At 41.1% G+C, this 24,524-nt stretch overlaps 1 protein-coding gene across 2 annotated transcripts in view; it reads left to right on the top strand.

Moving 5' to 3' along the window:
* The window catches only part of PCDH15 (protocadherin related 15), an 827,781-nt gene that overhangs the window by 740,432 nt on the left and 62,825 nt on the right, over window positions 1–24,524 (top strand). For both annotated transcript variants that reach the window (XM_075154074.1, XM_075154076.1), the window contains 3 exons: window positions 9,619–9,728; window positions 10,506–10,646; window positions 22,423–22,550. In XM_075154074.1, the coding sequence (XP_075010175.1) occupies window positions 9,619–9,728; window positions 10,506–10,646; window positions 22,423–22,550 (379 nt within the window). The remainder of the gene's footprint in view (window positions 1–9,618; window positions 9,729–10,505; window positions 10,647–22,422; window positions 22,551–24,524) is intronic.

The raw sequence follows: 24,524 nt of genomic DNA, 5'->3' as shown, positions 1-24,524 counted from the left end.
TGCATTATTCCATAATCTGGGACGAATTAATTAGTCTCTTTTTCCCCTCCACCTTCTTTGTTTGGATTATAAATTATACTGGAGACTTCTAAATGCTGCTGCGCTATACATATAAAACAGCAACGGGAAGCTAAGAGCTCTGAGAACCATAAATACAACATGGAGCAGTTGCTTTATGACAAGTGAGTGATAAAATATAGTTCCTTCCCAATGCCCGAGATAGGCGACCGCTAAAGTACATCAGAAAGATATCTGCTGCAACCAGTCGACTCTTCTGGTGGGAACTGGCAAGTCAAGGCCAAGCATCCCGGCAGCCTGGGTGCAGCATGCTTTAGGACATTCCTCCTCCGCGCGCTCACACCCTGCTGGAAACAGAGCAGCATCAGCCAGCAGGTCTGCATGATCTGGTCCAGCAGCTTGTGAAGATGCCACCCCAGGGCTTGCAGGCCGTTAGTGTAGTTAATAAGGGCCAGATGATCCATGCCTAGTGCTCCTTGCACATGACCATCTTCTGGGGACACCGATACACTGCAACTCCCACGGATCTCTCTCTAGGGCATCCTTAGATGCGAGCCGAACCGCCTTCGCCGCACCTCAGCTGGTACTGCAGGCTATCCCAGTGCTCCTGGCCTGCATCTTGGTTCTGAAGCCGCAGAGTTTAACTGCATTAGCAATGTGGATCCTTCGCTTCTTGGATCCTTGTCTGTCCTTGTCATGGATATTAAATACGATTTTGAGAGAGCTGACAGCAGCAGTGCTTGCTAAATAAAGTGTTTTCCAAACCAAGCATTGTTTGCTTGTTCCACAAAAACGCGACGTGTGAAGAGGCAAAAATCAAAAAGAATCAAAGGCCTATAACGTGCGGACATTTAATTGTAGATGGCTAGTCCTCCTCTGAGCCCACTTGACCTTTTGGTGCTGCGGAAGGACACTGCTGCATCTCCCTGCGGGGTGGTTGGCAGTCAGTCGGATTTTGCTGGTTCTCCAAAGCACTGACGGCAGAGGGAGGCACAAGTGCCGAACCTGACGCGTGGGGCGTTGTCAGCAGCGTACGGACAAAACCTGAGCTGCCACTTCCACTGCCTCTCTCCTGCCGAAGCGACAGCCTGGAGAGCAAGGGCCTGGGGGTGCTGAGCACAGCAAGGTGAAGAAAGGGGTGCTGGCACGCGGCACGTGAGACTTTCTGCATCGCTGCCCAAAACAGGCTGTGGCCGTTCGCGGAGTTTATTAAGGTTTTAATGCTGACTTTGATCTCATTCTGCTTAGTGCTGGTGAAACAGCCACGTCTCTGGCAATAAATCACTTGCTTGGGCAAATCAAATCAGCTGTTTTGAGTGCTCCTTCCCCAAGCTATTATTTCCCTTTTCCTGACGGCTCCACCCAGATCATCTCTTGATTAAACTCCAGAGCAAGTAATTGATCCAGAAGTTTCCATTTCTTCCAAACAGGTAATGGCAGCACTTTCGTTTCTTAATTAACAGATCATAATTAGTAGCGCTTCGGAACAGTGAAGACCAGATGTGAAGTGAACCTCAGATGAATATAAAAAGATTTTTTTTTAGCAAGCCTGTCCTCTTTATGAGTATGTTCTCATTTTTAAAAAGGAAAAGTTCAAAGGGACTTGGGATCTTTTCCTTGTTTTGTTAATCAATAAATATCACATCCTCTGCAGCTAGAAGGTCATTGCTAATAGCAATGTGCTGCTGTAGCAGGAAATGAAATGTTAAGCGAAAGCAGCGTCACTGGTTCCTGATTATTGCCTGTGGGCACATTAAACAGGTGTTCAGCCATTTCCTAGCAGAAAAAGGAAAATACTGGAAACTTTTAGCTTCTGTTAGTATTGCATTATAGGTCCCCAACCTGTTTGAAAAGATGTGTCCAGTTGTATGGTAATCTGAAGTTTGGTTCCAATTTATGAGGAAATATGTGAAGTTGCAAATTTGAGGCTATTACTTGATGTAAATGTAGTGTGGCATTTTATTTCTCTACTAGCAACAACACTCTACTGTGAAAATGTGTGCTGGTTAAAAAATGAGATTTTTGTGACATGTGGACCGCTTGCTCGCTCAGTAGAAGATACGATGTAATGTTTTCCACTTAATTAAATCCGTCAATACTGTAGGCAGATATCATCCAAGCAAATAGCTGTGTATCATAGGATTTCACAAAACAAAATTATGGAGGCACACCAGGAGTCAATTGGAAGTGTTATTCCAAGAGACTTTTCCCAGTTCTCTGGTTTACTGCTGTTCAGTCAAACAGTTATTCTCATTGTGAAATAGGAAATGGGGAATCCTGCACAGCGGCACTGAGGGTATGGGTAGCATTTAATGTCTGAAATCTCTCTAATTTGGTGCCTCCTTCAAAAAGGTGCCATTTGGCACTGAACAGCATCCACAATGTTGTGAATGTCCGAGGTCTCGTAGAAGCAAGTGTGCTTTTCCTATCATGAGTATCCTACTAATTCAGCCATCCTTTTTTACAGCGCATGAGAGAAAAATACGAGTATTAAGAGAAATGAGCTATTCCAGGGAGAGGAACAGGTGAATTTATACATGTCTTAAAAAATCAGGAGTGATAACTTCTGTTCAGAAATGAGGGCAGCAGCTGAGAATGTCCTTTGTTCAAACCAAGAGCAGAACAGGAAAAAAAAAACCAAACCATATACACCAGGGAGGAGGGGAAGGGAGCATTTTTGGGATGTAGGCAACAGTGAGATTTCCCAAGCTGTTTTCTTACTGATGTACTTATTTGTCTCTGGCATGTTGCTTTGAGAAGTAATTTGAGAAGTCATAACTTGTTTCCTCTAAGTGAAATGGCATTATTCAGGGAATCAAGATGCTTCCTAAATGAAACCATGTGCCGAAGTGGCAGGATATAAACTTCTGCCTTAGATGCAGTTGGTTTTTCATCAGGTTGCTCGTGAGCTGTATTTTTTAAGCCTCTGTTTATTTAAGTTTTCTGTTTTTTCCTTCCTATTAGAGCTCACTGCCATTTTAAGTAGTGCGCAGTCAGGGGGTCATTTCCCCCTTCTTGTAACAGGAGTGCACAGGGTTTTAGTTTTGTCCCTCAAAAGTATTTTGTTTAATGATGGTAGATTTAGAGCATCCATTTGGGTAATCCTTTTCCCAGGATATCCAAGACTTACCACTGTTTCTCCCGCCTTTCCCATAACGGAATTTACGTTTTATGAATGAAAGACATGAAAAAGAGTGAAATACCACTGGTAACATTTTTGATGCAGCATTTCTGAGGTGGGGGGAAAAATAGTCAATGTTTTCCTCAAACTGAAGCTAAAGGAATGATGCGTAGGTTCCAATATGTGTTTTTAATTTGCCTCACATGTCAGTGGCAGCTTGGCTTCAGGAAAATACGTGTGATCTTGCCTTTGGAATCGATGTTCTGTGGTGGTGTTCTGGTACTTGAGGGTCAGAGCTTTCAACGCCATGTTGCAGTTTAATGAAATGTAGAACTTAAGTCACTCTGGGAATGGGAATATGGAATAGAAATAATACACAACTGTAGTATTAAACCCTATTGACTTTTGGCGGTGTATTATGAGAGTGCAAAGTCATGGCGTTATCCTTGGTCTTAGAATTGATCCTATTGATACCCGTCTGTCTGACCAATTCAAGTATGTGAGTGTGTCCTACATTTTGCTTGATGGGAATTTTTTTTTCCTTTCTGCTTCTGTAGTAATCCTGACAGAAATTTTCATGTCTTCATGTCCTTAGCTTTAATTTAGGAAGATCGGTGGGATAACACAAACGCATTATGCCTGATGGCAGAGTGTTCACAGGAACAAAAATTTGACATTTGGTTTAAAAAATAATAGGTTATGACAGGGGTTCACTGTAACGATGGCCAGACTCCCTTGTCATCTGTTTTAGAGATAAATACCATGAAAAGGTCAGAATGTCTTGAACCGAGTTGAGAATTGAGACAGAAAGTGAGAGTACTAAGTACAGTAAGGAATACCTGATCCTTTTTAGGACACTTTGAAGATAAACTGCTTGAGAAATACATCTAATTAAGAAGAAAATATTTTTTTCCAGAAAAAAAGAATCACTGTCTCTGACAAACTGTTCAGGTTGTTACAGTTGCACTTACTGGAAACTGAAAATTTGATAAATTGTTCCATTATTGCTCTAAAATGTGGCTAAGTCCTTCTTTTTTTGAGCAAGGACAGGGAAGCGAAGATAGTCTAAATGCATTGGTGAAAGGATTAAAAAAGCTGCCATCATGATGTTTACTTCTTGCTTTCTTGTTTCTTTACTTTTTGTTTTGCTGCACCAGTTAGAAACTTGTACGTTTTTTTCACTCAGCTGCATAGCCAGACCAATTTAAGTGTTTCTGTTCATAGAGCTTTTATTAGCTCTTTTAGTTTCCATATAACTTCACTGTTAGCTCGCTTCATTTTAGGCACTCTAGTGCTCTGACTACATATGACTTTTCTCCAGAAAAATACATGAATTCCGTTGTTTTTCTTGGCTTCTCTTTCATGCGAAGCATCAGAGAGACAAAAAGCCAAATGAAGTCACTTCCCATGAGGAGTCAGCTGAAAAGAGTCTGTGCAGGAGCGGGCACGCTGCTCAGAAACGTGTTTCAGATAGAAGAGGGTGGAATAGCTTCAGGTAAAATGCCCTTGAGAGTTAACGTAGCTGAGGCCGAAACACTTTAAGAAGCTGTAATGTGAGAGAAGGTAGGGAAACGATTTTACCAGGAGAAGTCCGAAGACATTTTAATCAAGTTGAGCTAAGAATCCTAGCAATGGAATTAAACAAAAAACTAAAATATTTAAGTTCTGAGATATGCTTATGGACCTCCATGAACTAAAATGTAATGCACAAAATAGAGTCGACTGAAGTGTCTAATACAGAGTACATACACATCCCATTGTTGAACTTCAGTACTAAACCAATTTTCCAATTTATTACTGGGTTTGCTGGTTTTAAATTTAATTTTTGATTAAATCTCATGTTCGTGCTTTTGGAGATAGAAAAGTTTCATGGTGTATTTAAAGCATATTGGATATCAGGCAAATTGAAAAATGGATGGGAGTCTGAGGTCTTTAGCAAAGGGAAAAAAGAAGCAGAAAAGAAGAGAGGAAAAGTTGAAATTTCACTTTGGACGTTAAAAATAGCTATGCCCTGCAATGTATTCGATATGTGTTCAGTCTCCATTTCCCCCTCTGATCAAGATAGGGATAATTGAGATATAGCTAATTAAAAGATATTATTCTTTTACAATTTGTATCCTTTTCCAGTGTTTCTGTATATAAATAATGACTTTGTTTTAATCCTGTTGTTCTCCTAGTTTGGGGTGGCTTTTTTTTTTCTGAGGGGCAAACACACTTTGTGGCACAGTTTCATACCGAGGCAGTAAGCAATGCGACAGGGGCCTCAAATACAGGCAAATCTTAAGCTTGTTCAGGGGTAACTAAATCAGAAGAGTGGGACAGAAGACTTGTTATTGAACATCTGTTTTGTCAATTTTAAATTACTTTGTTCTTCCCAAATCCGAGGCCATCGGGTACCAATCTTATCTCAGCATGGCCCAAAGCGATTGAGGCTGCTCCTTTTTTACACTTTGCTGCCTTCGCGCCCTCTTTTCCCACCACGGCTTGTCAGGAAGGGTTTGGGCAGGTTGGGTGGCTTGACGCCGAGTCCGGGGATCCTGCAGGGTTTTCGTTGCACCACGGTGATGGGGACCCCTCCTGGTATCCATCCCATCCTGGATGCTGACAAGATACCGTTTACTATTTGTGTGAAAATAATTAAAGTGAAGATTGTCCAACCTAAATTGCGCATTGCTCTGACGGTGACAGAAAAATACGATGTGAATGACCAAAACATTGGTATAGAAATATATTCATTTTGCCATGGTCAAAAGATGGTTGTGCAAAGGACAGTGTTCAGGAGGAAAGATTAAGACTGTGGGTAGACTGCGTTGCAGCTGAGGTGGCTAAAGCGCGTGCTAATAGCTGTTTATCCCATTTCACCCTAAGATTTGTGGGGTGCAAGTGGATTATCATGTTAACGCAGGGCGCCTTCTTACATTCAGCGACTGTACATGGATACCCATGCATGTACACATTGGGCAGGAATATTAGAGATCACGTATTTGAGAAGGTGTTTTGTTTAGAAGCTTAAAAAGTATCTGTTTCATATAAAGTATTTCAAATAAGTCAGCACTGGACCGTAAGGCAACGGCGTGCCAATCCCACGCAGGTGACAGTGACAGAAATGTACTGTCAGGTACGGTCAGAGCCTGTGGCTGCAGGGTAATGACTATATCGGCAGTTGCACTCAGAGGCTCAATAAGGTGTTGCAAACATTATCAGACAAAAATACCTTCAGACGCTGTGAATCCTAATCATGTGTTGAAGTCCCAGCAGTACCCGTCCCTTTCACTACGCTGTCGGTTTTCTAAGCCTCCTCTGGGTGGCTTGGACTGGAGCGCACTGCTTTGCTAGTATCACGTCTTCTCACAAAAATAACTGGCATTGGTCATCCAGTAATGCAAAATTATTGCGTAGAAATGCCCTTGCCTGCCCCCTAAAATGGCTTCGAATAGTATGTCTACCACTTACAAAAAAAAAAAAAAAAGTGCACTGTTGTACATCTTAGTCATTCAAAAATTGGAAAATAATGAACTTAGCCCCAAAGAAAGCTTATTAGAGCTTGTAGTAGAGGATAAAGAACAGTATGTTGTCAGCTGAATACCATTGTCTCTTGTCGCTTCACTTCTCTACAATTCAGCAAAATGTTCATAAGAGACCAGCTGTATGTTTTAATTCCGCTGATGCATTGCTCCTGTTGAACCCGATCACCTTAGTTAAATCAGGGAAATGAAATCGATACAATTACTGTGGCGGTTTTCTGTCCGCTCCCTCTATAGCCTCTCATAGCAAACACAAAAGCCGCTTGTTAATTGATATTGATTTGTCAATTCATTGAATTCAGCTCTGTCAGAGGGGAAGTTATGAGGCTATTTCCATTAAAAGAATATACTGAAAGTGTGCTTCAGATGAAATGTGGGTTTTGTCGGTATACACCGTCATGAGGTTTTTTTGTTCAAATTATATGCCTTCAGAAGAAAAAGAAAACAAAATAATATATATATTGCAACATAAAAAGGATATCTTTATTTTCCTTGCTGGCCTGCATCTCTGACCTCATCGAAAGAGCTACAGCTTGAACTGCTTTCAGATTTGACAGCCTTTTTTTACTGTCTCTAAGATTAACCTTTGCGTTTGTAAAATGCACATTAATAAGTACTTTATAGCACTAGTTTTGCAGCTTAATAAATCAGGTAGCAATAATGAATTTTATTTCTACTGCTGATAGCACACTTGAGGCAGAAGGTTGGAAGCCAGAGTGATCTGCTCTGTTTGAGTAAAAGTGAACTTACCATCATCTTTTTCTGCAAACAAATCGGGAGGTCAGTGTTTCAGTACGGTCACTATTACATGCTCAGCCTGGAACGGTTATTTTCTCCCCATTATTTGTACAGTGGAAGGCCTAGAGATGCTCAGAAGAATTGATACCTCACCACGCCAAGTGAGATACAGCGTTTTAATTTAAGACACACTGAGCCCTCCACAGGAAGCGAAACAAAACAAGTAAATAAAGCAATGGAAGGCGTTACAAGGAGGGAAGGAAGAGTGCATCTTAGCCCTATGGGCCATGGATATGATTTGCCTTTGGCATCTTTTTTACAGGTGGTGTAATCTGGAGCATGAGAGGTCAGGCCAGCAATACGGTGCTGTAATTGGATCAAGCTGAGAGCAAGAGAAGTGTAACCCTTAGGGCAAAGTAAGGGAGCAGTCAGAGGATCTAGGGTCAGGGTGAAGGCAGTCTGAATAGCAACTCGAGGTTAGAGGCAGAAGTGTAGGTAAACTTCTGACCAACGTTCATGTAGGCAGAAGGCTGCAGAAAGCCGCAAAGCACGAAGGCAAGTACATCATCTCCAGGGCAAGAGGTCGTGTAACAGGCATCGTCACCCAAACTACCCAGGTTTCTTTGTTGTTTTGTTTTTTTTTTTTTTTAAACAATTATGAATAATTTACCCGCTGAAATTTTTTAACTTAATTCCGTATGTTCACTGTCAGCATCTAGAACTTTTTCTAGGATGTTTGAACCAATATTCATCCCAAACAAAATGTTTGTAAGACAGATCAAGGGCAGATTGTTGGTCTCTCGGTGCGTGATGGCAAACGTTTGGGTTCAACAGTTAGGATTGCAGCCTGGGGTTCCAGCTTCCTGCCCTTGGAATGGGAAAATGTGGTATGGGGTGGAGTATTTGAAAAATATCTGGAGGATGAAAGGGGGAAGTCATAAAATATTCTCTGAAACGAAAGCAGGTATAGATTCTGTCCAGAATTGTGAAGATGAGTGCAAAACTGAAATACTCCTTGAAGTCTGCTCCTGTTTAGGATTCTATCTCGATATATCCTCATCTGTCTTTTATTTTGTTATAGACCGAATGAGTCTAATTTTTAAAAACGGAAAATATCTGGATAATGCTAGTTTTAATAAAGATGCATCTGCATTTATGGATGAGTGCAAAAAATTCCTTTCAAATTTATTTGTTCGCTAGCATGAATAATTTTAAGCATGAATTCAGCCTTTACTTACTGTGATGAAAATCTGAACATTTGATTTGAGATTAGCTCCAGAGTTTCACTTCTTCTTGTTGAAATTGTTTAGATTGCTGTTTTAAATACATTAGCACGGACTCTTTGTTCATTCTGAAGTAGTTACAGTTTCCTTGAGGAAACAGCATCTCAAAATGTTACTCACCACATTTTCTGAGGAGATAGCATTTGAACAATAGAAGAGAAAGCGTGAAGTGATTCTTTGCTGCGTTTTGGGAGGAAACTCATTATTTATATATGATGAAACTATGCTGAATATGAGATGCTCAGTTTTCAGTGTTTGTAGGGTATGAAGAACATGAGATACCAATGTGTTAGTAGCGTAATCTTTTTTCTTTTCCTTTCTTTACACGAATCAGTGCTCAGTGAATCAGAAACAATTTACTGAATGCTTAAAACGTGTGTGTGTACTTGGGTTGCAGTTGATTTCCTGAAAAGCATCTTGCCTTTTAGTACTGAAAGGGGTCGGCAGGAAAATTTTTGGATCTTTCTGAAGAGTAGAAATTCCTGTGGAGGTGGCTTTAAAGTGCTTACTGTTTAAATGATAGAGGTTTACCCATGAATGAATTTTCCTGCATGCATTTCTGATAGACTACTGAGTTTTCTTAGTAGAGGTGAGTATTATAAAAGAGCTATTACGTTCTAAATTTTACTTGCAGTTTACCAATCTGTGGTGGTCTTGCGTTTCTCTTATTTTCTACTCATTATTCCCTGCTTTTCCATTTCTCATATCAAAGAACCATTATATCTTTATATTGTCACCTCTTGTCAGTTAAACGACTTACTGTTTTTTGCATTTGCAGGGGCGGAGGTTAAACCTTTGCCTTTTTAATGTCTTTCTGTAATAACAGATCCTCTTGCTTTCGCAGCCTAATAGATGCTAACCTGAGGAATAAGTTTCAGTGATCTGCCGTTCAGGCAACGGGAAGATAACAAGATACTTTTGTTCAATTCTGCAGACCCCCGCCGGTGAGTGAAAGTGCACCAAAAGGAACTGTGGTCACAGTTGTAACAGCGGCCGCCTTGAACCAGACAATTGTATATTCAATTGTTTCGGGAAATGAAGAGGGTAAGTGCTAACATTTCAGTCCTAGTGGTTATGCTGAGCCTGGTGTGTGCATCAGAAGTCTTCAACAAGTAGTGATTAGAAATAAAGCTGCGGAGGTGAAATCCCACCTCATCTGTACAAGCAGGAGGGACTGCCATTATCAAGCCTTTAGAGATCAGCTAAAGATCAGTTAGCAGAATTACAATAAAAATTAAAATACAATGAAATTTTCACTGATGTGAAAATTCACATCGGTGCCACATGGTGTGAATCCATGGCATACTGAAATAAGAATATAAATAGCTTTGATGGCGTTGTACTTCTTGCTTAGAAATCTGTTTTAAGGCATTACAGGCTTTGCCGTGCTGTAGCCACGAGTATTAGATTAGAGCCTGATATTTAAACGAAACATCATTCCTGCATTTCCATCCTTCTCGGGTACTCTCTGGGTACTTGAAATCTCTAGGCAAAATTACATTAAATTATTTGGAGGGATGGGGAAGAATTCCCCGTCCCATCCTCCTTTTTGTGAGAGTGGGCTGTTTGTCTTGTCTGCTCTTGCCAGCGTGTCCTCAGGTTGGCTATTCCAGTACCAGGTCAGATTCAGCTGCTGTGCTCCTTTGAAGACAGCTTCAAAGAGGAGTTACATGGGCCTTTAGAGGCCTGAGGGAGGGATGGCAACGACTTGCTGAAGACAGTGTCAGAGAATAGTGTCATCACCAAAATAGAAGCACTTAGGCATTAAAAAAAAGTGTTTATGCGTCTCAGAAAGTGACTTCTGTTTCTGCTGGATTTCAGATGTGTTTGCTATTAATAACAGAACAGGCGTGATCTCGGTTAAAAAGTCTCTGGATTATGAAAGTGTGAAAAGCTACGAGCTTCGAGTTCAAGCAGACTCCTTACAAGTGGTACGATCCAATCTGCGTGTCCCTTCCAAAAGTAAGCTTAAAAATCCTTATTTTTAAATCTCTTTTTAATATACATATGTATTGTTATTTTTTGAGGATATCGATAACCGCATTCTGGCTAGTGACCTTGTTTTGTTATCAGAAATACAACGGCGATGACGGTATGTGAGCTGCAGAGAGCGCATTTGTGGATCTCTGTGCTTGCCTTCCATATGTGGAGCTGATCAGTCTTGAGCTAAATCCTCACAAATCATGTCAATATTACACAGTTGTAGGTCTCACTGATACAGACAAAAGTCATGTTTATATATAAACAGAGAGTTGACGGCACAAATAGAACGTTTTCAGTGTAATTAGGGCTTTTTGTGATGGAATGTCACAGTTACTTTTTTGTAAACACATTATGCAGCCCAAATACAGACTTCCTCCCTGCTGGGCTGGTAACATCGCAGCAAACGTAGAGGAATGGGGAACAGATACACAGCAAGGGTGACAGGAAGAAAAAGACTCCTTCAGCACCCCTGAGGGTCTGCGTGGAGTTTATTGCAACCCTGACTGAGAGCAAACAGGAGGCAAGGACCTGCCGAGACAAAGACAAGAAGGTTCTTTGCAGCATCTCTAGGCAGGAAGGAGTTTATTTACAAACTGTTTTGCTTTGGCTCTGTCTCATGGCGAGGGTTTTCTTTTTCCCTTTAATGGTTTACTTTTTCTAATAAAGGTAATTCGAAAGGTCTTTTGATGATTTTTATCATCCTCCCTGTAAGGAAAAGGTCTGGGAAGTCTGGCTTTCAAACATCTGGCTCACTTAGTGTCCTATCCCATCCTATACAGCTTCCTATTTAAGCCACATTTGGGCCCTAGTAAAAAAAAAATAAACCTTGTACCAAAAAGTATTTTGGTACACGTTTTCACACAGACTGTGTTTGTTGTCTCAGCCTTTTTTCCCTGTATTTTCAGTCTCTGTGAGTCTCAGTTTTTCCCTGCTCTAGCTAAGGAGCATCAACGAAAATAAGCCCAGGGCGGTGGACTGTTGCACTGAGAAAAGGGCAGTGAGGAATTGAATATTTGTTTAAAGTCTATGAAAATATTACCTTCTTTCATTTCAAGTTGAATGTAAGATTATTTCAAGTCATTTGTTCTGCGGTCACGGTTATTCCAGTATAAGCTGTGGGCCAGATCTGTCGCAGGTAGTTGGAGCTTTCTCCTCTGCACTTCCACCAGTGTTAATCATAGAACAAATCTTTAGCACTAGAAAAAAGCAGGCTCATCCTGACCAAAAACACCCCTGTGAACTAATAGGTTGAGGGGAGAACTTCAGCCCCTTTCATTTATAAACGTCTGTCCAAGAGGCGCTGCTGGTACCATCTCATTGTGTTCGCCCCTGTGTGAGCTGAGGAATCCCCAGGACGCCAGGCTCTGGGTACCTGCTGTTTAGTGATGTGCATGTAAAATTCATTCAAAAAAGGACATCGCATTGGTATTTTGTAACCGTGAAATACAAATGGAGTTCAAATTTACTTCAGACTTCAGTTTTATGCAGATAACCAATATCGAGTTACTTGTCAATCCAAGGAGACAGGCAGGGGGAGATACCATAAACAAAATGCCAGTACCAGACTGCTGCTAGACGTCAGTGAGATTCGGGCACTTATCAGAGTGTGTACCTAATAAAACCTTCTTACAATTTTTGGAAGCTCCCAGTAATATAACGAGCAATTTTAGTTTGAGTGCATCTTGTAAAGTATTACTGGCAGTATGATGCTGTAGGGATTGTGCTGCCACGGACTTTGTTTTGATCTCTGTTCCCAAGGAGGTCTGCCTGGCAAGCCAGGGGCAAAAAAATTTCGATCGGTCTTTTATCTGTCACTAATGTTAGACCGTCACCTTTCCTCCTGCCCCGAGTAAGAGATAATTCATTGCACCTGTGTCCAGGTACAGAGAGCACTGGGCAAATTAGGACTCGGAGCACAGTGCGATCCCTTTTTCTCCCTTGCTGCAGGGAGAAGAGAGCTGTGTCAGGTTTTTTTGCTTTTGGTACTCACTCTGGGCTCTTCGGCTGGCACGTTGGCAGGCAGAGAGCCAAAGTGCCACCCCGTTATTGTCAAAGGTGACAAAGTTGTTCCATGGCAGACAGAGTCTTGCCCACACTGCGGGTTGTGATCCACAGAGTTAATAGTCTGAGGGTTGCAAAGGAAGGGCCACCCTTCACTGACCGGGCTGATTCTGCTCTCCTTTTTCTATAATTAGTCTTCTAATTATTGTTCTGATGGATACAATAATAGCTGTGAATATTAGGAAACCCATCTCTAGTATATTTCAGTGCCAGTTTGGTGCATATGCTGTATTCTGTATAGATTGTATATAGTATCGTGTATAGATTAGAGATCAAAATTCAGATTTGTCAGGGTAGTAATTTAAACAGGGTGCAAGTCTGTTTCTTCTGTATAAAGATACTACTGTAGAACCTGCTTGTGATACTGAAATTGGTACTTCATGAAAATTTGCTTCCAGATTTTTAAACTTCTTAAAGATATTAGACTTAATGGGCTTAAGTATCTGGGAACATGCCATAAAATGGGGTGATAGACATTGTGCAGGAGTGGCAGTTAAAATACATTCATCAGGCTTTCCAATACCACCCATGTAACCAGCAGAAGATTTTTGGAAATTGAGCATGTAATATCATGGATATTTCTTCTTCTTTAAGAAAAAATTGAGCGTGTGTGTGGTGTAACATGTAGGGATTATTCAGTAGTCAGAAGTTGAATTGTATTAACAGCAATGTAAGATTCTGCGGGCTGTTATAGCCACCATCGACGATGTATCTGGAGAGGGAGAAAATGAGAGCGCTAGTGCCAGTTGACTGCATTTGCTTGTGTCTGGGAGAGGTCCAGTTAAGGTTATATTCTGTAAAATGCGGCCAGACCATATGCGGTGAGGAGGTAAGGCCTCTGTGCAGCGTACAGCTTTTTTCAAATCTTTCTCTGACATGGATGAACAGACGAGGGAGTCGGCAGGTTCCAGCAGAGGTCTTTGGGCAGACCTCAGCGGTCAGGGAAGCAGTGGCCTCTATATCCCTCTTCTGACTCATAGTCTGCACTAGAGCAGTTCTCCCAGCTGGGCAGTAGTTTTAAAAAGGTGATGGCTGAGTTATTTTTTTCAGGGATACTTGATAATGATTGGAGTTTGAATTTGGTCCAATTTAAAGGAAGACATGCGCTTGCTGTATGTGCTTGGACATCCATGAGTATACAGTATGTATTAGGTTTTGAATATGCACTGTGCTGGATGGGTAGCTAAAGAATTTCGTAGATGTATATTTTTAAAATACTTTACAAGTGTCTGGCTAACTAAATCACTTATGTCTTCGTAATGGAGATCCCTTGACCTCTAGGTTTGATTCCTACATTTGTATGACGTATGTCTTTCCCTTTTCTCGGCACCTTTTCCTTTCTTGGTGAGTTTTAATCAGGTTAAGTACTACTTCAGAGTTTCCAGGCACTGAATTGATGAACTACAGTGGAAGGAGATGAGACGGAATTAACGCACCACTGTGGACCTTGGTGATATTGAAATGATGAGCCACTTTGGAGATAGGTGACTTTGAATGCACTTCTCTAGAATTAAGTGACATTGAATTATGCGACACCCCTCTGACACTCAATGGCAATGAATTGCTGCCAGTTCCAGTGTTAGATACCACTGAATCGGTGAACCATTCTGGAATTTGTTGGCAGTGAATTGATGACCTACTCTGGAGCTGCGATGATGAGCCCTTCTGGAGCTAGATAACGCAGCATTGACGAACTGCTCAGCCGCAAAACTGCTGAATTTTACGAAACTCGGAAGCTAGGTACCAAATTGGTTTTAACTCTGTGGTATCATAGAAGATAATTATATAGAGTTAGGAGTTTGAGTGGAAGGAGTCTGAGTTTGACTGGAAGGATAATTATATAGAGGTAGGAGTCTGTGCAGTGGAAAAGTGGATGATACTGCATTAAGTGTAACTAAGCTTGTCATTCCGCGATAGCGCCAACTGATAGCGTAGTAATAACTGAATAAGTAAATGAGGAGAGAAAGTAAATTGAGATGTCGTTCAGAGTATAAGAACATAAAATTGGTAACTTAAACTGGGTTTTTAAAATATGATGCTAAATCATGCACAATCGCACTCACTGTCAGCGGAATCAAACTCCTTAAATGAGTTACTTTAACTGAAGCTTTATAATATGAAGTTGCGGTGCATTTTTACTTCATTTGAATGGAAGAAGAGTTAGGTTTTCTGACGATAGTGAATGTAAAAGGTTGGAATTCTGGCTTGAGGAATCAGCAACTGGTGATGCTGAGCCCTGAAAGACCTTCAGTATTAATGGACTTCTCCAATTCAGTTAAATTTGGCAGCCTGGAGTTTTTTCTGTCTGCTCTTTGCTTTTTAGGTTATCTATCACAATAGACCATAGTCTAGTAGTGTACAGTAGGTCAAATTAGGATTGTGATCATTAGCTTCCAAATAGAAGCTTTCAGTTCTCCCTCAATGGATAAGATGAAAAAAAAGAAAAACTGATATATAAGGGGAACATCCCAAAACTGTGTGTGGCAGGATGTGTTCTGCAGTTGGAAGGTGCTGCTCTGTAATCTATCACAGAGCAAGCGGCTCCTTCCTCCCAGAAGGATTTGTGAATTAGTGAGCTGAAGGGAATGTATCAGTACAATTTTAATCATTTACTAAACCAGAAGTACTTCTTGAAGAAGAACAGGAGAAGCATCATCTTTTACTTCATTTAAACAGTCACCTGTTCGCAAAGTTTTCATCAGCATCTCACTGTCCTGCAGTTTGACACCCAGGAGAAATGCGGTCAGAGCAATAACCTTATTGTGGCAAGGAAGGACGGGACAGGAGGGAGCAGAAGGGTTTACGGGAAACCAGAGGGAGCAGCGAAGGGAAAGTGCTGCCTAAACACAGTAAGAGCGAGCAGTGGAGCATTATATACAAGAAGGGGCGAAGAGAGGGTTTTGCCACCAAAGTAAACATGGTCCTGGTTTTAAGAATCAAAGCATTAGTGGGCATCTGATCCCTGTGCCAGTCAGATGAAACATGCACTGTGGTGGGAGACACCAAGGCTTCCCACTTTGATCTGGAGAGAAGGGTATATTTACAAGAGCGCCAGAATATGTTTGCTTTTGAACACCACTGACAAAAGGGCCCTCGAAATTCCTCCGAGTGCACCAGTGGAGGATTCAATCTCATGTTTTCCAGTGTTCACAGTTTCCAGCATCTGAGAAGAGCGCATCTTTTCATTCCCCAACTCCGCACATATGACCCTTTCAGCCTGCCACCTCGCTCTCGCTCACTGAACTGCTGCCGACAGCCGTTGTCGTTTGCTCTCTCATCTTGATTTATCGTTGCTGTCTCTGCGTGGCTTCGCCCGTCCTCCGTGGCTGCTCAGCAAGGTAGCCTCCAGGCTGTTCTGGTGTCTGTCTGCAAACGGACATGGATGCAAACAGATTGTTTAAAAATTAAACCTTACAGGCGAAGGTGTTACCAGTTGGCACAGTGCCGCGTGAGAGGTTTGTCTTCATTAGAAGCTACTTGTGTTAACAGCTTCTTGCTCAATCAGTTGTTGAGAGGGAGGCCAGAGGGAGTATTTTTGACTGCAGGTTGCTCTACTGTAGATTTTGTCTTGTTTTGATTGTCTCTAAGACTGACTGTGAGACGCCTCTGCCTCCCAAGAAAGTCATGTTCTCATGGCAGGGGTGAAAAGGGGGGTTTCTTCTGTCACAGACTTGTAAATGCAGTGGAACTATCCCCTACATCCATGATCTTGTCACCTGCATCTTCATTAGGAAACTTCTGGCATCGCTTGTAGTCCCACTGTCATCTCTCCCGCATCCTCTTTTTTATTTTTGCTTGCACTCTTGCTGACTTGATTGGCTCTAATTAAAGAGTAGGGAAAGGAAAAAGCGCAAGCGCGTATTTCGCATTCCTAGGGATGCAAGAGTAATGACAGACCCACATGGTTGGTTTTACTGTCTTTTAAGGGGAATGAAAAAGAAATGAAAAGCACTGCAAACAATGAATTTATTATTTTTTACAGCTGTGCTTGCCCTGGCTTGATAAGCAGATTTCTTTTTTAGAAATCGCAAGTGCCATCTTTGTGTTTGCATCCAGCCTGCTACAGGTGAGAACTAAACCAAAATATCCCTCCAAACTCTCATGGGTGCTGCAGAATCCAGAGTACCATGAATTTTTATTAAAAATCAACTTAGAAGTAGAATTCAACAAGCAAGAGGTAAGGTATCTCAAGATCGTTAGGCCAGCTGAGAGGGGAATACACTTCCACGTTTTTTCATTTCAGTCAAGTGTGCTAAGTACTACATTCACTGCCAGTTGTGAATATGTGATCTTGGTAGAGATGTTTTTTATTTTGGTAGCGAAAGATTTGTAAGCAAAAATGCACCTTTCAATTTATTATTTACATGTTTTATTCATTCAGTTAGAACTATTTTTTCGCCTTTGGCACAGCCCCAAGCAAGAAGTCGTGCATACAGATTCCCCAGACGTATGCAGAGGCACTGCCCCGAGGAGGGTAATTTCTGTTATCAAATTGCTGCTGTAATCCCAGCTGTGAGGCAGGGCTTTGCTGTGGGGGTAGGAGGGTAAAAGAATAGTTCTGTCTCTCCTGTAATGTTTTTGGCTTTCTAATCACCAAAGAAACCTTTGGGAATCATAAAGCGAAAAGGGATAAAACTAGTTTTGCAACAAAAATTCCGCAACTGCTCCATACTAATTGGGAACAATAGTTTTACCAAGTTAAATATGAAAATGACTTCCGCATCCCTGTATTATTGACTTCTCAAGTAGCCTTACATTTTTAGTTTCAAACATGTTGCAGAAGTTCGTGCTGATGGTGGTTTGTAAGTTGGCTGCCATGCCAGTCCCTGAAGCCGGGAGGCGGAACAGATGGACAAAATATGCTGCAGAGCCTGAAGAGCTGCGAATCTGCCTCCTCTGCCACACAGCTCTGGGGTAGTTTCCCTGAAAGCCACTGGGACGAACTTCAAATTTCTCTGGGCAACAAAGCAATGTATTTTAGAGAGACTGCATAAAATGTGAGCTCCCTTTCAATTAATTATTTGGTAGAAAAAGGTGTTTTATATTTATTTAAATCAGACTTTGGATCAGTGCTGTTCCAAATACGTTGCTGTTTACATCTCATCGAATTTTCTTTTTGCACTGTTCTTGATCAGCTACAGCATATGATGAGCTCCTTCAGGCTTTATGGGCACATGTTGATTTAGATCAAAATGCCACTGAAAAATATTCGGTGCCGACTCCTATTTGGTTCTGCCAAATTTAGTAAGGCGAGATTGAGCGCAGCTGCAGTTCAGTTTGGTTTACCTGCCAAAGCACAAAGTCTGCTCGACAGACTTGTAAGACGGTAGTAAAGCAACGTGCTATTGAACCCTGACGAATTACAGTTCTCATTCCCAGTTTGATTAAAATGAACTTTTAAAAGAGAAGAATCTGCTGTTACCTACTGCAGTACAAACAGCCACTGCTTAAGCTAGATGCAGGTTTTTTATGTTAAAATTATCAATGCATGGAGAGCAGCTGTATCAATGGCTGGTTTGGCATATTATAGAGTCAAGTGCAGTATCGTTGGTGAAAGCATAATGTAAAACAAATCTGGTAACATTCAAAGCATAGTTGACACTGTCCCAGTGTTCAAAAAGCATTGCTTTAGTTCAACTTAATTTCTGCAATCTGGCGAGAAACTGCAGGCTCACATGAATCAGGCGCGTTATTAGCGCTACTTAGAGAAGCAGTGATACTGGAAAAGAGTTTTCAACAAGCATGTTGGGGAAAAACTTCTGGAAATGCTAGTACACAATCGTTCTGACCTGCTCCCTGGAGTTTTTGTTGTTGTTTTTGTTTTCTATGTTAGTCATTCATGATCTACTCGTTCTACGTCTTTCAGAAGAACCTCAGGTTTCCTTTAGAGCAGCTTTCAGGATGTTTTTACTCTCCTTAAGCAAATCACAGAAGCTGAAAGATCCAAACGCTTCATCTTCTAGTCTTGGGAGCATGGGAGACTTTATTATTTAATTATTATTTATCTGGAGCAGTGCATGCAATATGTTTGGTTCTTACAAGCTGAAGATGACTTAGAAGCAGCCACAGTTCTGTATACTTTGTACACTGCAGCTCATCTCGGGGGCGTCTAGAAGAGAGGAGGTCAATGGGACACAGAAGACCTTGCAGGAGATGGTGGTGCAGAAACTTCCTTTGCAGTGTATTGTCTGGGAGGCTGACCTGACCTGTTGAACTAACTGCTGTGAAAAATCCAGACAATAAATGTGTCTTAGCAATAAAAATGTGCAGTAAAACTAAAGAAGCTGTTTGCTTATCAAATATTATCTGCATACTTTGTGTGCAGGGAAGGACTTCCCTCGCAGCTGAAGGAAGGCAGTTGTAGGACTCAGTTTTCTTCTCTGCTCTTTTTGGCCACCTTGGCTGTCCTGTGCTGCTTTGTCCAGGGAAACATCCTCTCTTCTTTCACCTGACCAGTTACTTAGGTAGCTCAGTCACAGTAATAAGAATTATACTTTGATTGCGTGAGACTCTACTCACGAGAAGTACCAGGGAGGAGAAAATTCTGGTTTCAACTCCTGACATCCATGAAAAAGAATGTCACGGGAGCTGGATTCCAGATCTAGAATACCAAAGAAGCAAGGTTTTATGTACATGGGGATACAAAATTTCCCCTCTGGAGGGTGAGTGTAAATATTGGTGCCCTTCAGTGTTCACTGCCCTACCTGCGAGAGTACCAGTAGCCAAGAAGGATGCTGTTGCCTCCTTTCAGGTACCAGAAAAGGTGGCTAGAGCCACACACAAACAATATTTAGAACAAGCACTAAATACTTGGGATATGAAGGAAAGAAGAGTCTAATGCTGTAACCGGACTCTGTAAGAGCATGCTCAGGTTGGATGGCCTTTACAATCAGGCAGGGCACTGGAGGTATAGGAGCGGTGGACGTAGGAGCACCGCACCCCGTGTCTCTGGCACCAGACCCCTGCGTGCAGGGGATATCTGATGGAATCAAGCAGAGCGGTTGGGAAAATCCCCAAGGAAAGGGTCTGGCACGACCTTCACACGTGGCACCGTTTCTGCTGAGGGATTTTAGTGTGTGCTTCTTCTAGGCTTATCCGATGTGAGAATAAGGCAACCTCTGTAACTGGCCGGGAGTCGTTCGCTACGGCCAGCTGTAGGTTGGAATCGGATAAAAAGCACGCGGTAGTGAGGAGTTCACAGATGCCGCGTTCCCCTCCGTCTGCCAGAATGAATGAAATATAAGCTGTGTATAAAAATCAGGCAGTAAGATAAAATGAAGGTATATGTTTAATTTAACGTTAACGATGCTAATGTTAGTCTGTATGTATGCAGGATATTTAATTTGCTTTGTTCTTAATGCAATAACTTTCATTTCTCATTTTCAAAGCATTCAACCATTGCTAAACAAATCAGCATTTTGGCAGCTCGGAGAACTACCAGCAAATTAAACAAATGTTTTCGAGCAAATTGCAAAGCAAACTTTGCACGAGGCTAAGCCGCCTCACCAAAACTGCCTTTGAAATGATGAAGATAGCGAGAGCTATGCAGAAGACGTGGAATTTGCATTAGAGAGAGCTAGTGCGGGTTAGCAAACACCTAGTCCTACCAGCACCGAACGTGATACAATTAAGATCTTCCCCACAGCAGTAAGCTGGTGCCAGCCATTGATATAACTGTTTATTAGCTCAGCAGGGCAAGGTCACTTACACACATTGCCCGTAATCCTGCTTCAATTGCCTTCTTCCCTCAAGGGTGGAGCTGCAGTGAAAAAGCCTGCCTGGGAATCTCATTTTCTCAACAGGGCTGCAGTTTCTAACTGTAACTTAGTATTGCAGCCAGAAACATTAAGGATCCGGTTTACAAGACAGAGACTTGACTATTCATAAGACCTCGCAACACCTCTTTGACTAAAATTTTTCTTCACTGTAATAAACAATGTAGTCAAGGTAAGAAGCGTTCTTTTAAAATGAGCGTAAACAAACTAGAGATGATTACAACTAGGCCATTATGTCCACATTACACACATTCAGATGTTGGATTATGGCTTTTTTTTCATGTCCGTAAAAAGAGAGCTTGTCATGAAGTCATTTTCCTATGAAGTAACTGCACCTACAAGTTGTTTAACATATCTGCACAGATCAGTGTGGAAGGTGAATAATTGATTATTCCTCAGAGGAAATGTAATTTCCTTTTTTTCTTTCTCCTTTTTTCTTCTCTCCGTACTAATGCACTGGATGGCATTTTAAATGTTGTTCTCAGATTTCAGTTACATTTATGAAATCCTCATTTGTTTCCCATCAGTTGGACCATCAGAAAAACAGAATATCTTTGGTGACTTTGGCAGTCTAAGGAATAGTCTGGCTTTTAATTTTTTTGTCCCCTAAAGGTACAGCTACTAAGCTTTTTCTAAATGAGACTGCGTTTTGAAGCTCTACTCAGATCAGCGTGGCACCTGTGCAACATTTAAATTGCCCTGGCACTGAAACAAGCTGGGAAAACCAACTCTGAAATGAGGCAATTTATCACTTGAAAATGTGGTTTTAATGAACTGGATATCATCATTTCCAGCAATCTTTCTGGATTATACAATTCTGAAAGGGACAAACAGATGTTGGTATAGATTACTGCGCAGTGGAATCTTTTTTGCGCTAGGTCCATAATTTTTGCTAGATTTTTGCAGAAAAAGAGAGATGTTTATTGTTCAATGGGGTGGATCAGTAACTGTTTAATAAAACACAAATTAACAGCTGTATTTTGCTTGAAGATGTGTTGAACCTCTAGGGGGGAAGTTATACTTCCCGAATTCCCATCGGCCGTTTGTGATGAAGACAGACTTAGGCGTGCACTCAATTAACACAGTAAAGTCGTTAGGTGTTGAGGCTGCTTAGCACACGCGTGGTCAAACCTGTCAGATGTTTGTGCTTTATGGCTTAAGCAGGTATGGAAAAGGCTGCATTGACCTGCAATGTAAAGTACCACGTTGTTCATCCAGAGGATGTTTCTGCCAGCGCTTTTGTATGAACATTTGTGAGTTTACAGACACCGTGGCAGAATCACTCATTAGGCATTTGCATGGGAGTTAGTAATAATTAAAATACATAAAGCAAGCTGCATGTGAAGTGGAAAAAGCAAGCTGCTGTTTGCAACATAACTACCAGTATACGTCACCTGTTCGTTACCTCTTTATAACACTTGTGAGAATTTAATGTGACCAAAATCTGTGTTGCTGAAGTACAATATTCTTACTTGTGCTTTTCTGTTTATTTGAAAAATTAGTTACGGGTCTCTTCTTGTATTTTCCCCAAACAACTTGTTTCTAAAGAAAGCCACGGCAGCTTTTTGCTTACAGACACATTCAGATAGCCCTAATAGCAAAGTGCAGGTGTACAGATAATGGGAATCACTTTCTATAAAGGTGCAAATTTCAACTCAAGATTCATTCAGAAAAAAATGGCAAATGCAGAAATGATAAAGGTAGAGTACAAAAAACCCCCAAACACGAAATCTCTTTACTTCCTTCAAATTCATACTTTTCATACCAAATGTACTATTATTTCTAATGTATTTATTGTTCCAGTGTTATCCGTGCACTTATTTTACATGATCTGTTTGCGCTGTAAATGTTTGAACTCCAGTAGGTGTTAAAGATTTATTGCCAAATGTTCTACCTATACTTTTCATTCCTTCTTTTAGGTAATACAGCCAAGGTATTTATTGAAGTGAAGGATGAAAATGACCATGTGCCTGTCTTCACCAAAAAAATGTACATTGGGGGAGTGTCTGAAGATGCCAAAATGTTTTCTTCTGTGCTTAAAGTTAAGGTAAGACTGCATTGACTTGCAGTGGGAAAATATTTACTCACTGGTTTGCTTTTTCACAGGAGGTGACGAAATGTGTTGCTCCTAAAACTTGCTTGAGCTCCTCAGACACTGGCAGTAATCTCCATTTTATTTCTTTTTATAATCAAGTATAGTGAGCGCAGTATGGGTAATTCCTCTTATGAAGTCAGTATTTGAGTATGAATATGAATGTGATCGTTTCCATTTCTGTGAGTTTGATTGATACGCATTGGCCCAGTATTCCAGCAATTACTGACACGAGGTTGATTTTGAGCTTAGAAGAGTTTTGCAGGTTTTATTTCTATTGAATTTATGTGCTCGTTTTTCATTTGAAGATTTGTAGCTGTCATTTTAGATACTTTAATATTTAGAGGATTCTTTTATGCTCAACACTAGTTTTTACCTTAAATTCTTCTGACTACTTCTTTGACAGCAGCATGTTTATGCTTTAAAAAGAAAAGAACAGTTTCTGTTTCAGTTCAGCAAAGCAATTTCAGGTCTGTGCACTGTGATGCAATTTGTGAGCAAAATTGACTATCCGTAGTTTGTTGGGTTTTTTTTAAAAACAAAAAAAAAGAGAAAATTCAAGGAAATCTAATATATAGAATGTAATTAGCGTCAGGCAGAAAAATAGCTTAGAATAAAAGGTATTTGTTTTCTATTACAAGCTTTGTGATGCAATCTTTTGTGCTAGAGACAGCTTGAGTTGCCAGGACATTCTAGGTCAGCTTGTTTCCTCTGCCTTTATTTTGTTACCTCAGCAGGCCTCCTGCGTCTTTTTTCACCTCAAGCGTTCGTGGAATAGCTTTGAAGTTGCTGATTCTAGCTTATGCATGAAAGGGCACAAAAATATGACCTGCTAAGAGTTTTACTTTGACCTCATGATGTGTTTAGAGCAGGAATGAAATAGAGAATATCAGAGCTTATTGAAGTTGTCCATTGCTTTTTTGTTTTATGGCAGTCCTTCCCAAAATAAGCCCAGAAATGGCAGAAAAGTGGGAAATTGTTAAGCATTGACTATTGGATTGAAGCGTCTGTAGATGAAATTTGTTTACTTCGTGCACTAGTCCAGAGTATTTGTTTTTTTCTTATTTTTTTCATACAGTGCTTATCATAGGAAAATTTTTGTCCCCAGAGTATCCATATCGTCTTTTCTAGAAACGCATACAGCAGTCCAAGTAGAGAGCTAGGAATTTACTGAAGATAACTTGGAAAGGGAACATTATAGCATGTAAATCTGCCCTACGCCAATTCTTCCCCGCTTCCTCGGCAGGCAGATTGTGTTTGAGGCTGTAGCAGGTAGGGACAGAGCTCCTGAATGGGGCTGGTCAGGAATTTCGCATTACACGCCGCCCTGGGATGGTGCTAAGGCTCAGCTTGTGCTTGCTAGCCTCCCAACTGCAAAAACATGAAGGAGCCTTAATACCGCTTTGCCCCAAGCGTGTTCCTGGTGTAGCAAAGGATGCCGTTCAGTGGGCGGCATGAAATGCTGCCTGATGGAAAGACCTGAGCCCGACCTGCGGAGTAGTTTGGGGAACCGGATCAGGTAAGATCAGTCGGCGGATCAAAGTCAGTGCAACTTGTCTGGTAGCATTATTAGAACGTTGAGTGGTTAAAAGAAGTAGTAATCCTGAATGAAAGGGAAGGTGTAGGGACGAATTACGGTGAGAGGAGATTAAAGATACGCTTTGGTAACTGGAAAGAGCAATTAGCCCAGAATGCTTGTTGAAAAGGCATGGTTTTATTTACTACTGCTTTATCAACTGTGAAGACTCGGCTCAGACTTTGTAAATGAAGCCAAAAAAAAGTCATCTAGCATGTGCAATGCCTGTGTTTACTTTAAAGACTTACTTGCATGCGAATAAAGAAATTACAAAGTGAGTAATAAAGCAGCATTGTGTGTTGGAAATAATACATTCAGAAAATGAATTGCAAAATTTCCTTTTATAAATTTCT

The sequence above is a fragment of the Calonectris borealis genome, chromosome 7, assembly GCF_964195595.1.
Source record: "Calonectris borealis chromosome 7, bCalBor7.hap1.2, whole genome shotgun sequence".
Classification (NCBI taxonomy): domain Eukaryota; kingdom Metazoa; phylum Chordata; class Aves; order Procellariiformes; family Procellariidae; genus Calonectris; species Calonectris borealis.
Note: the sequence above shows the minus strand (reverse complement) of the source record. Positions and strands in the feature narration are given on the sequence as shown.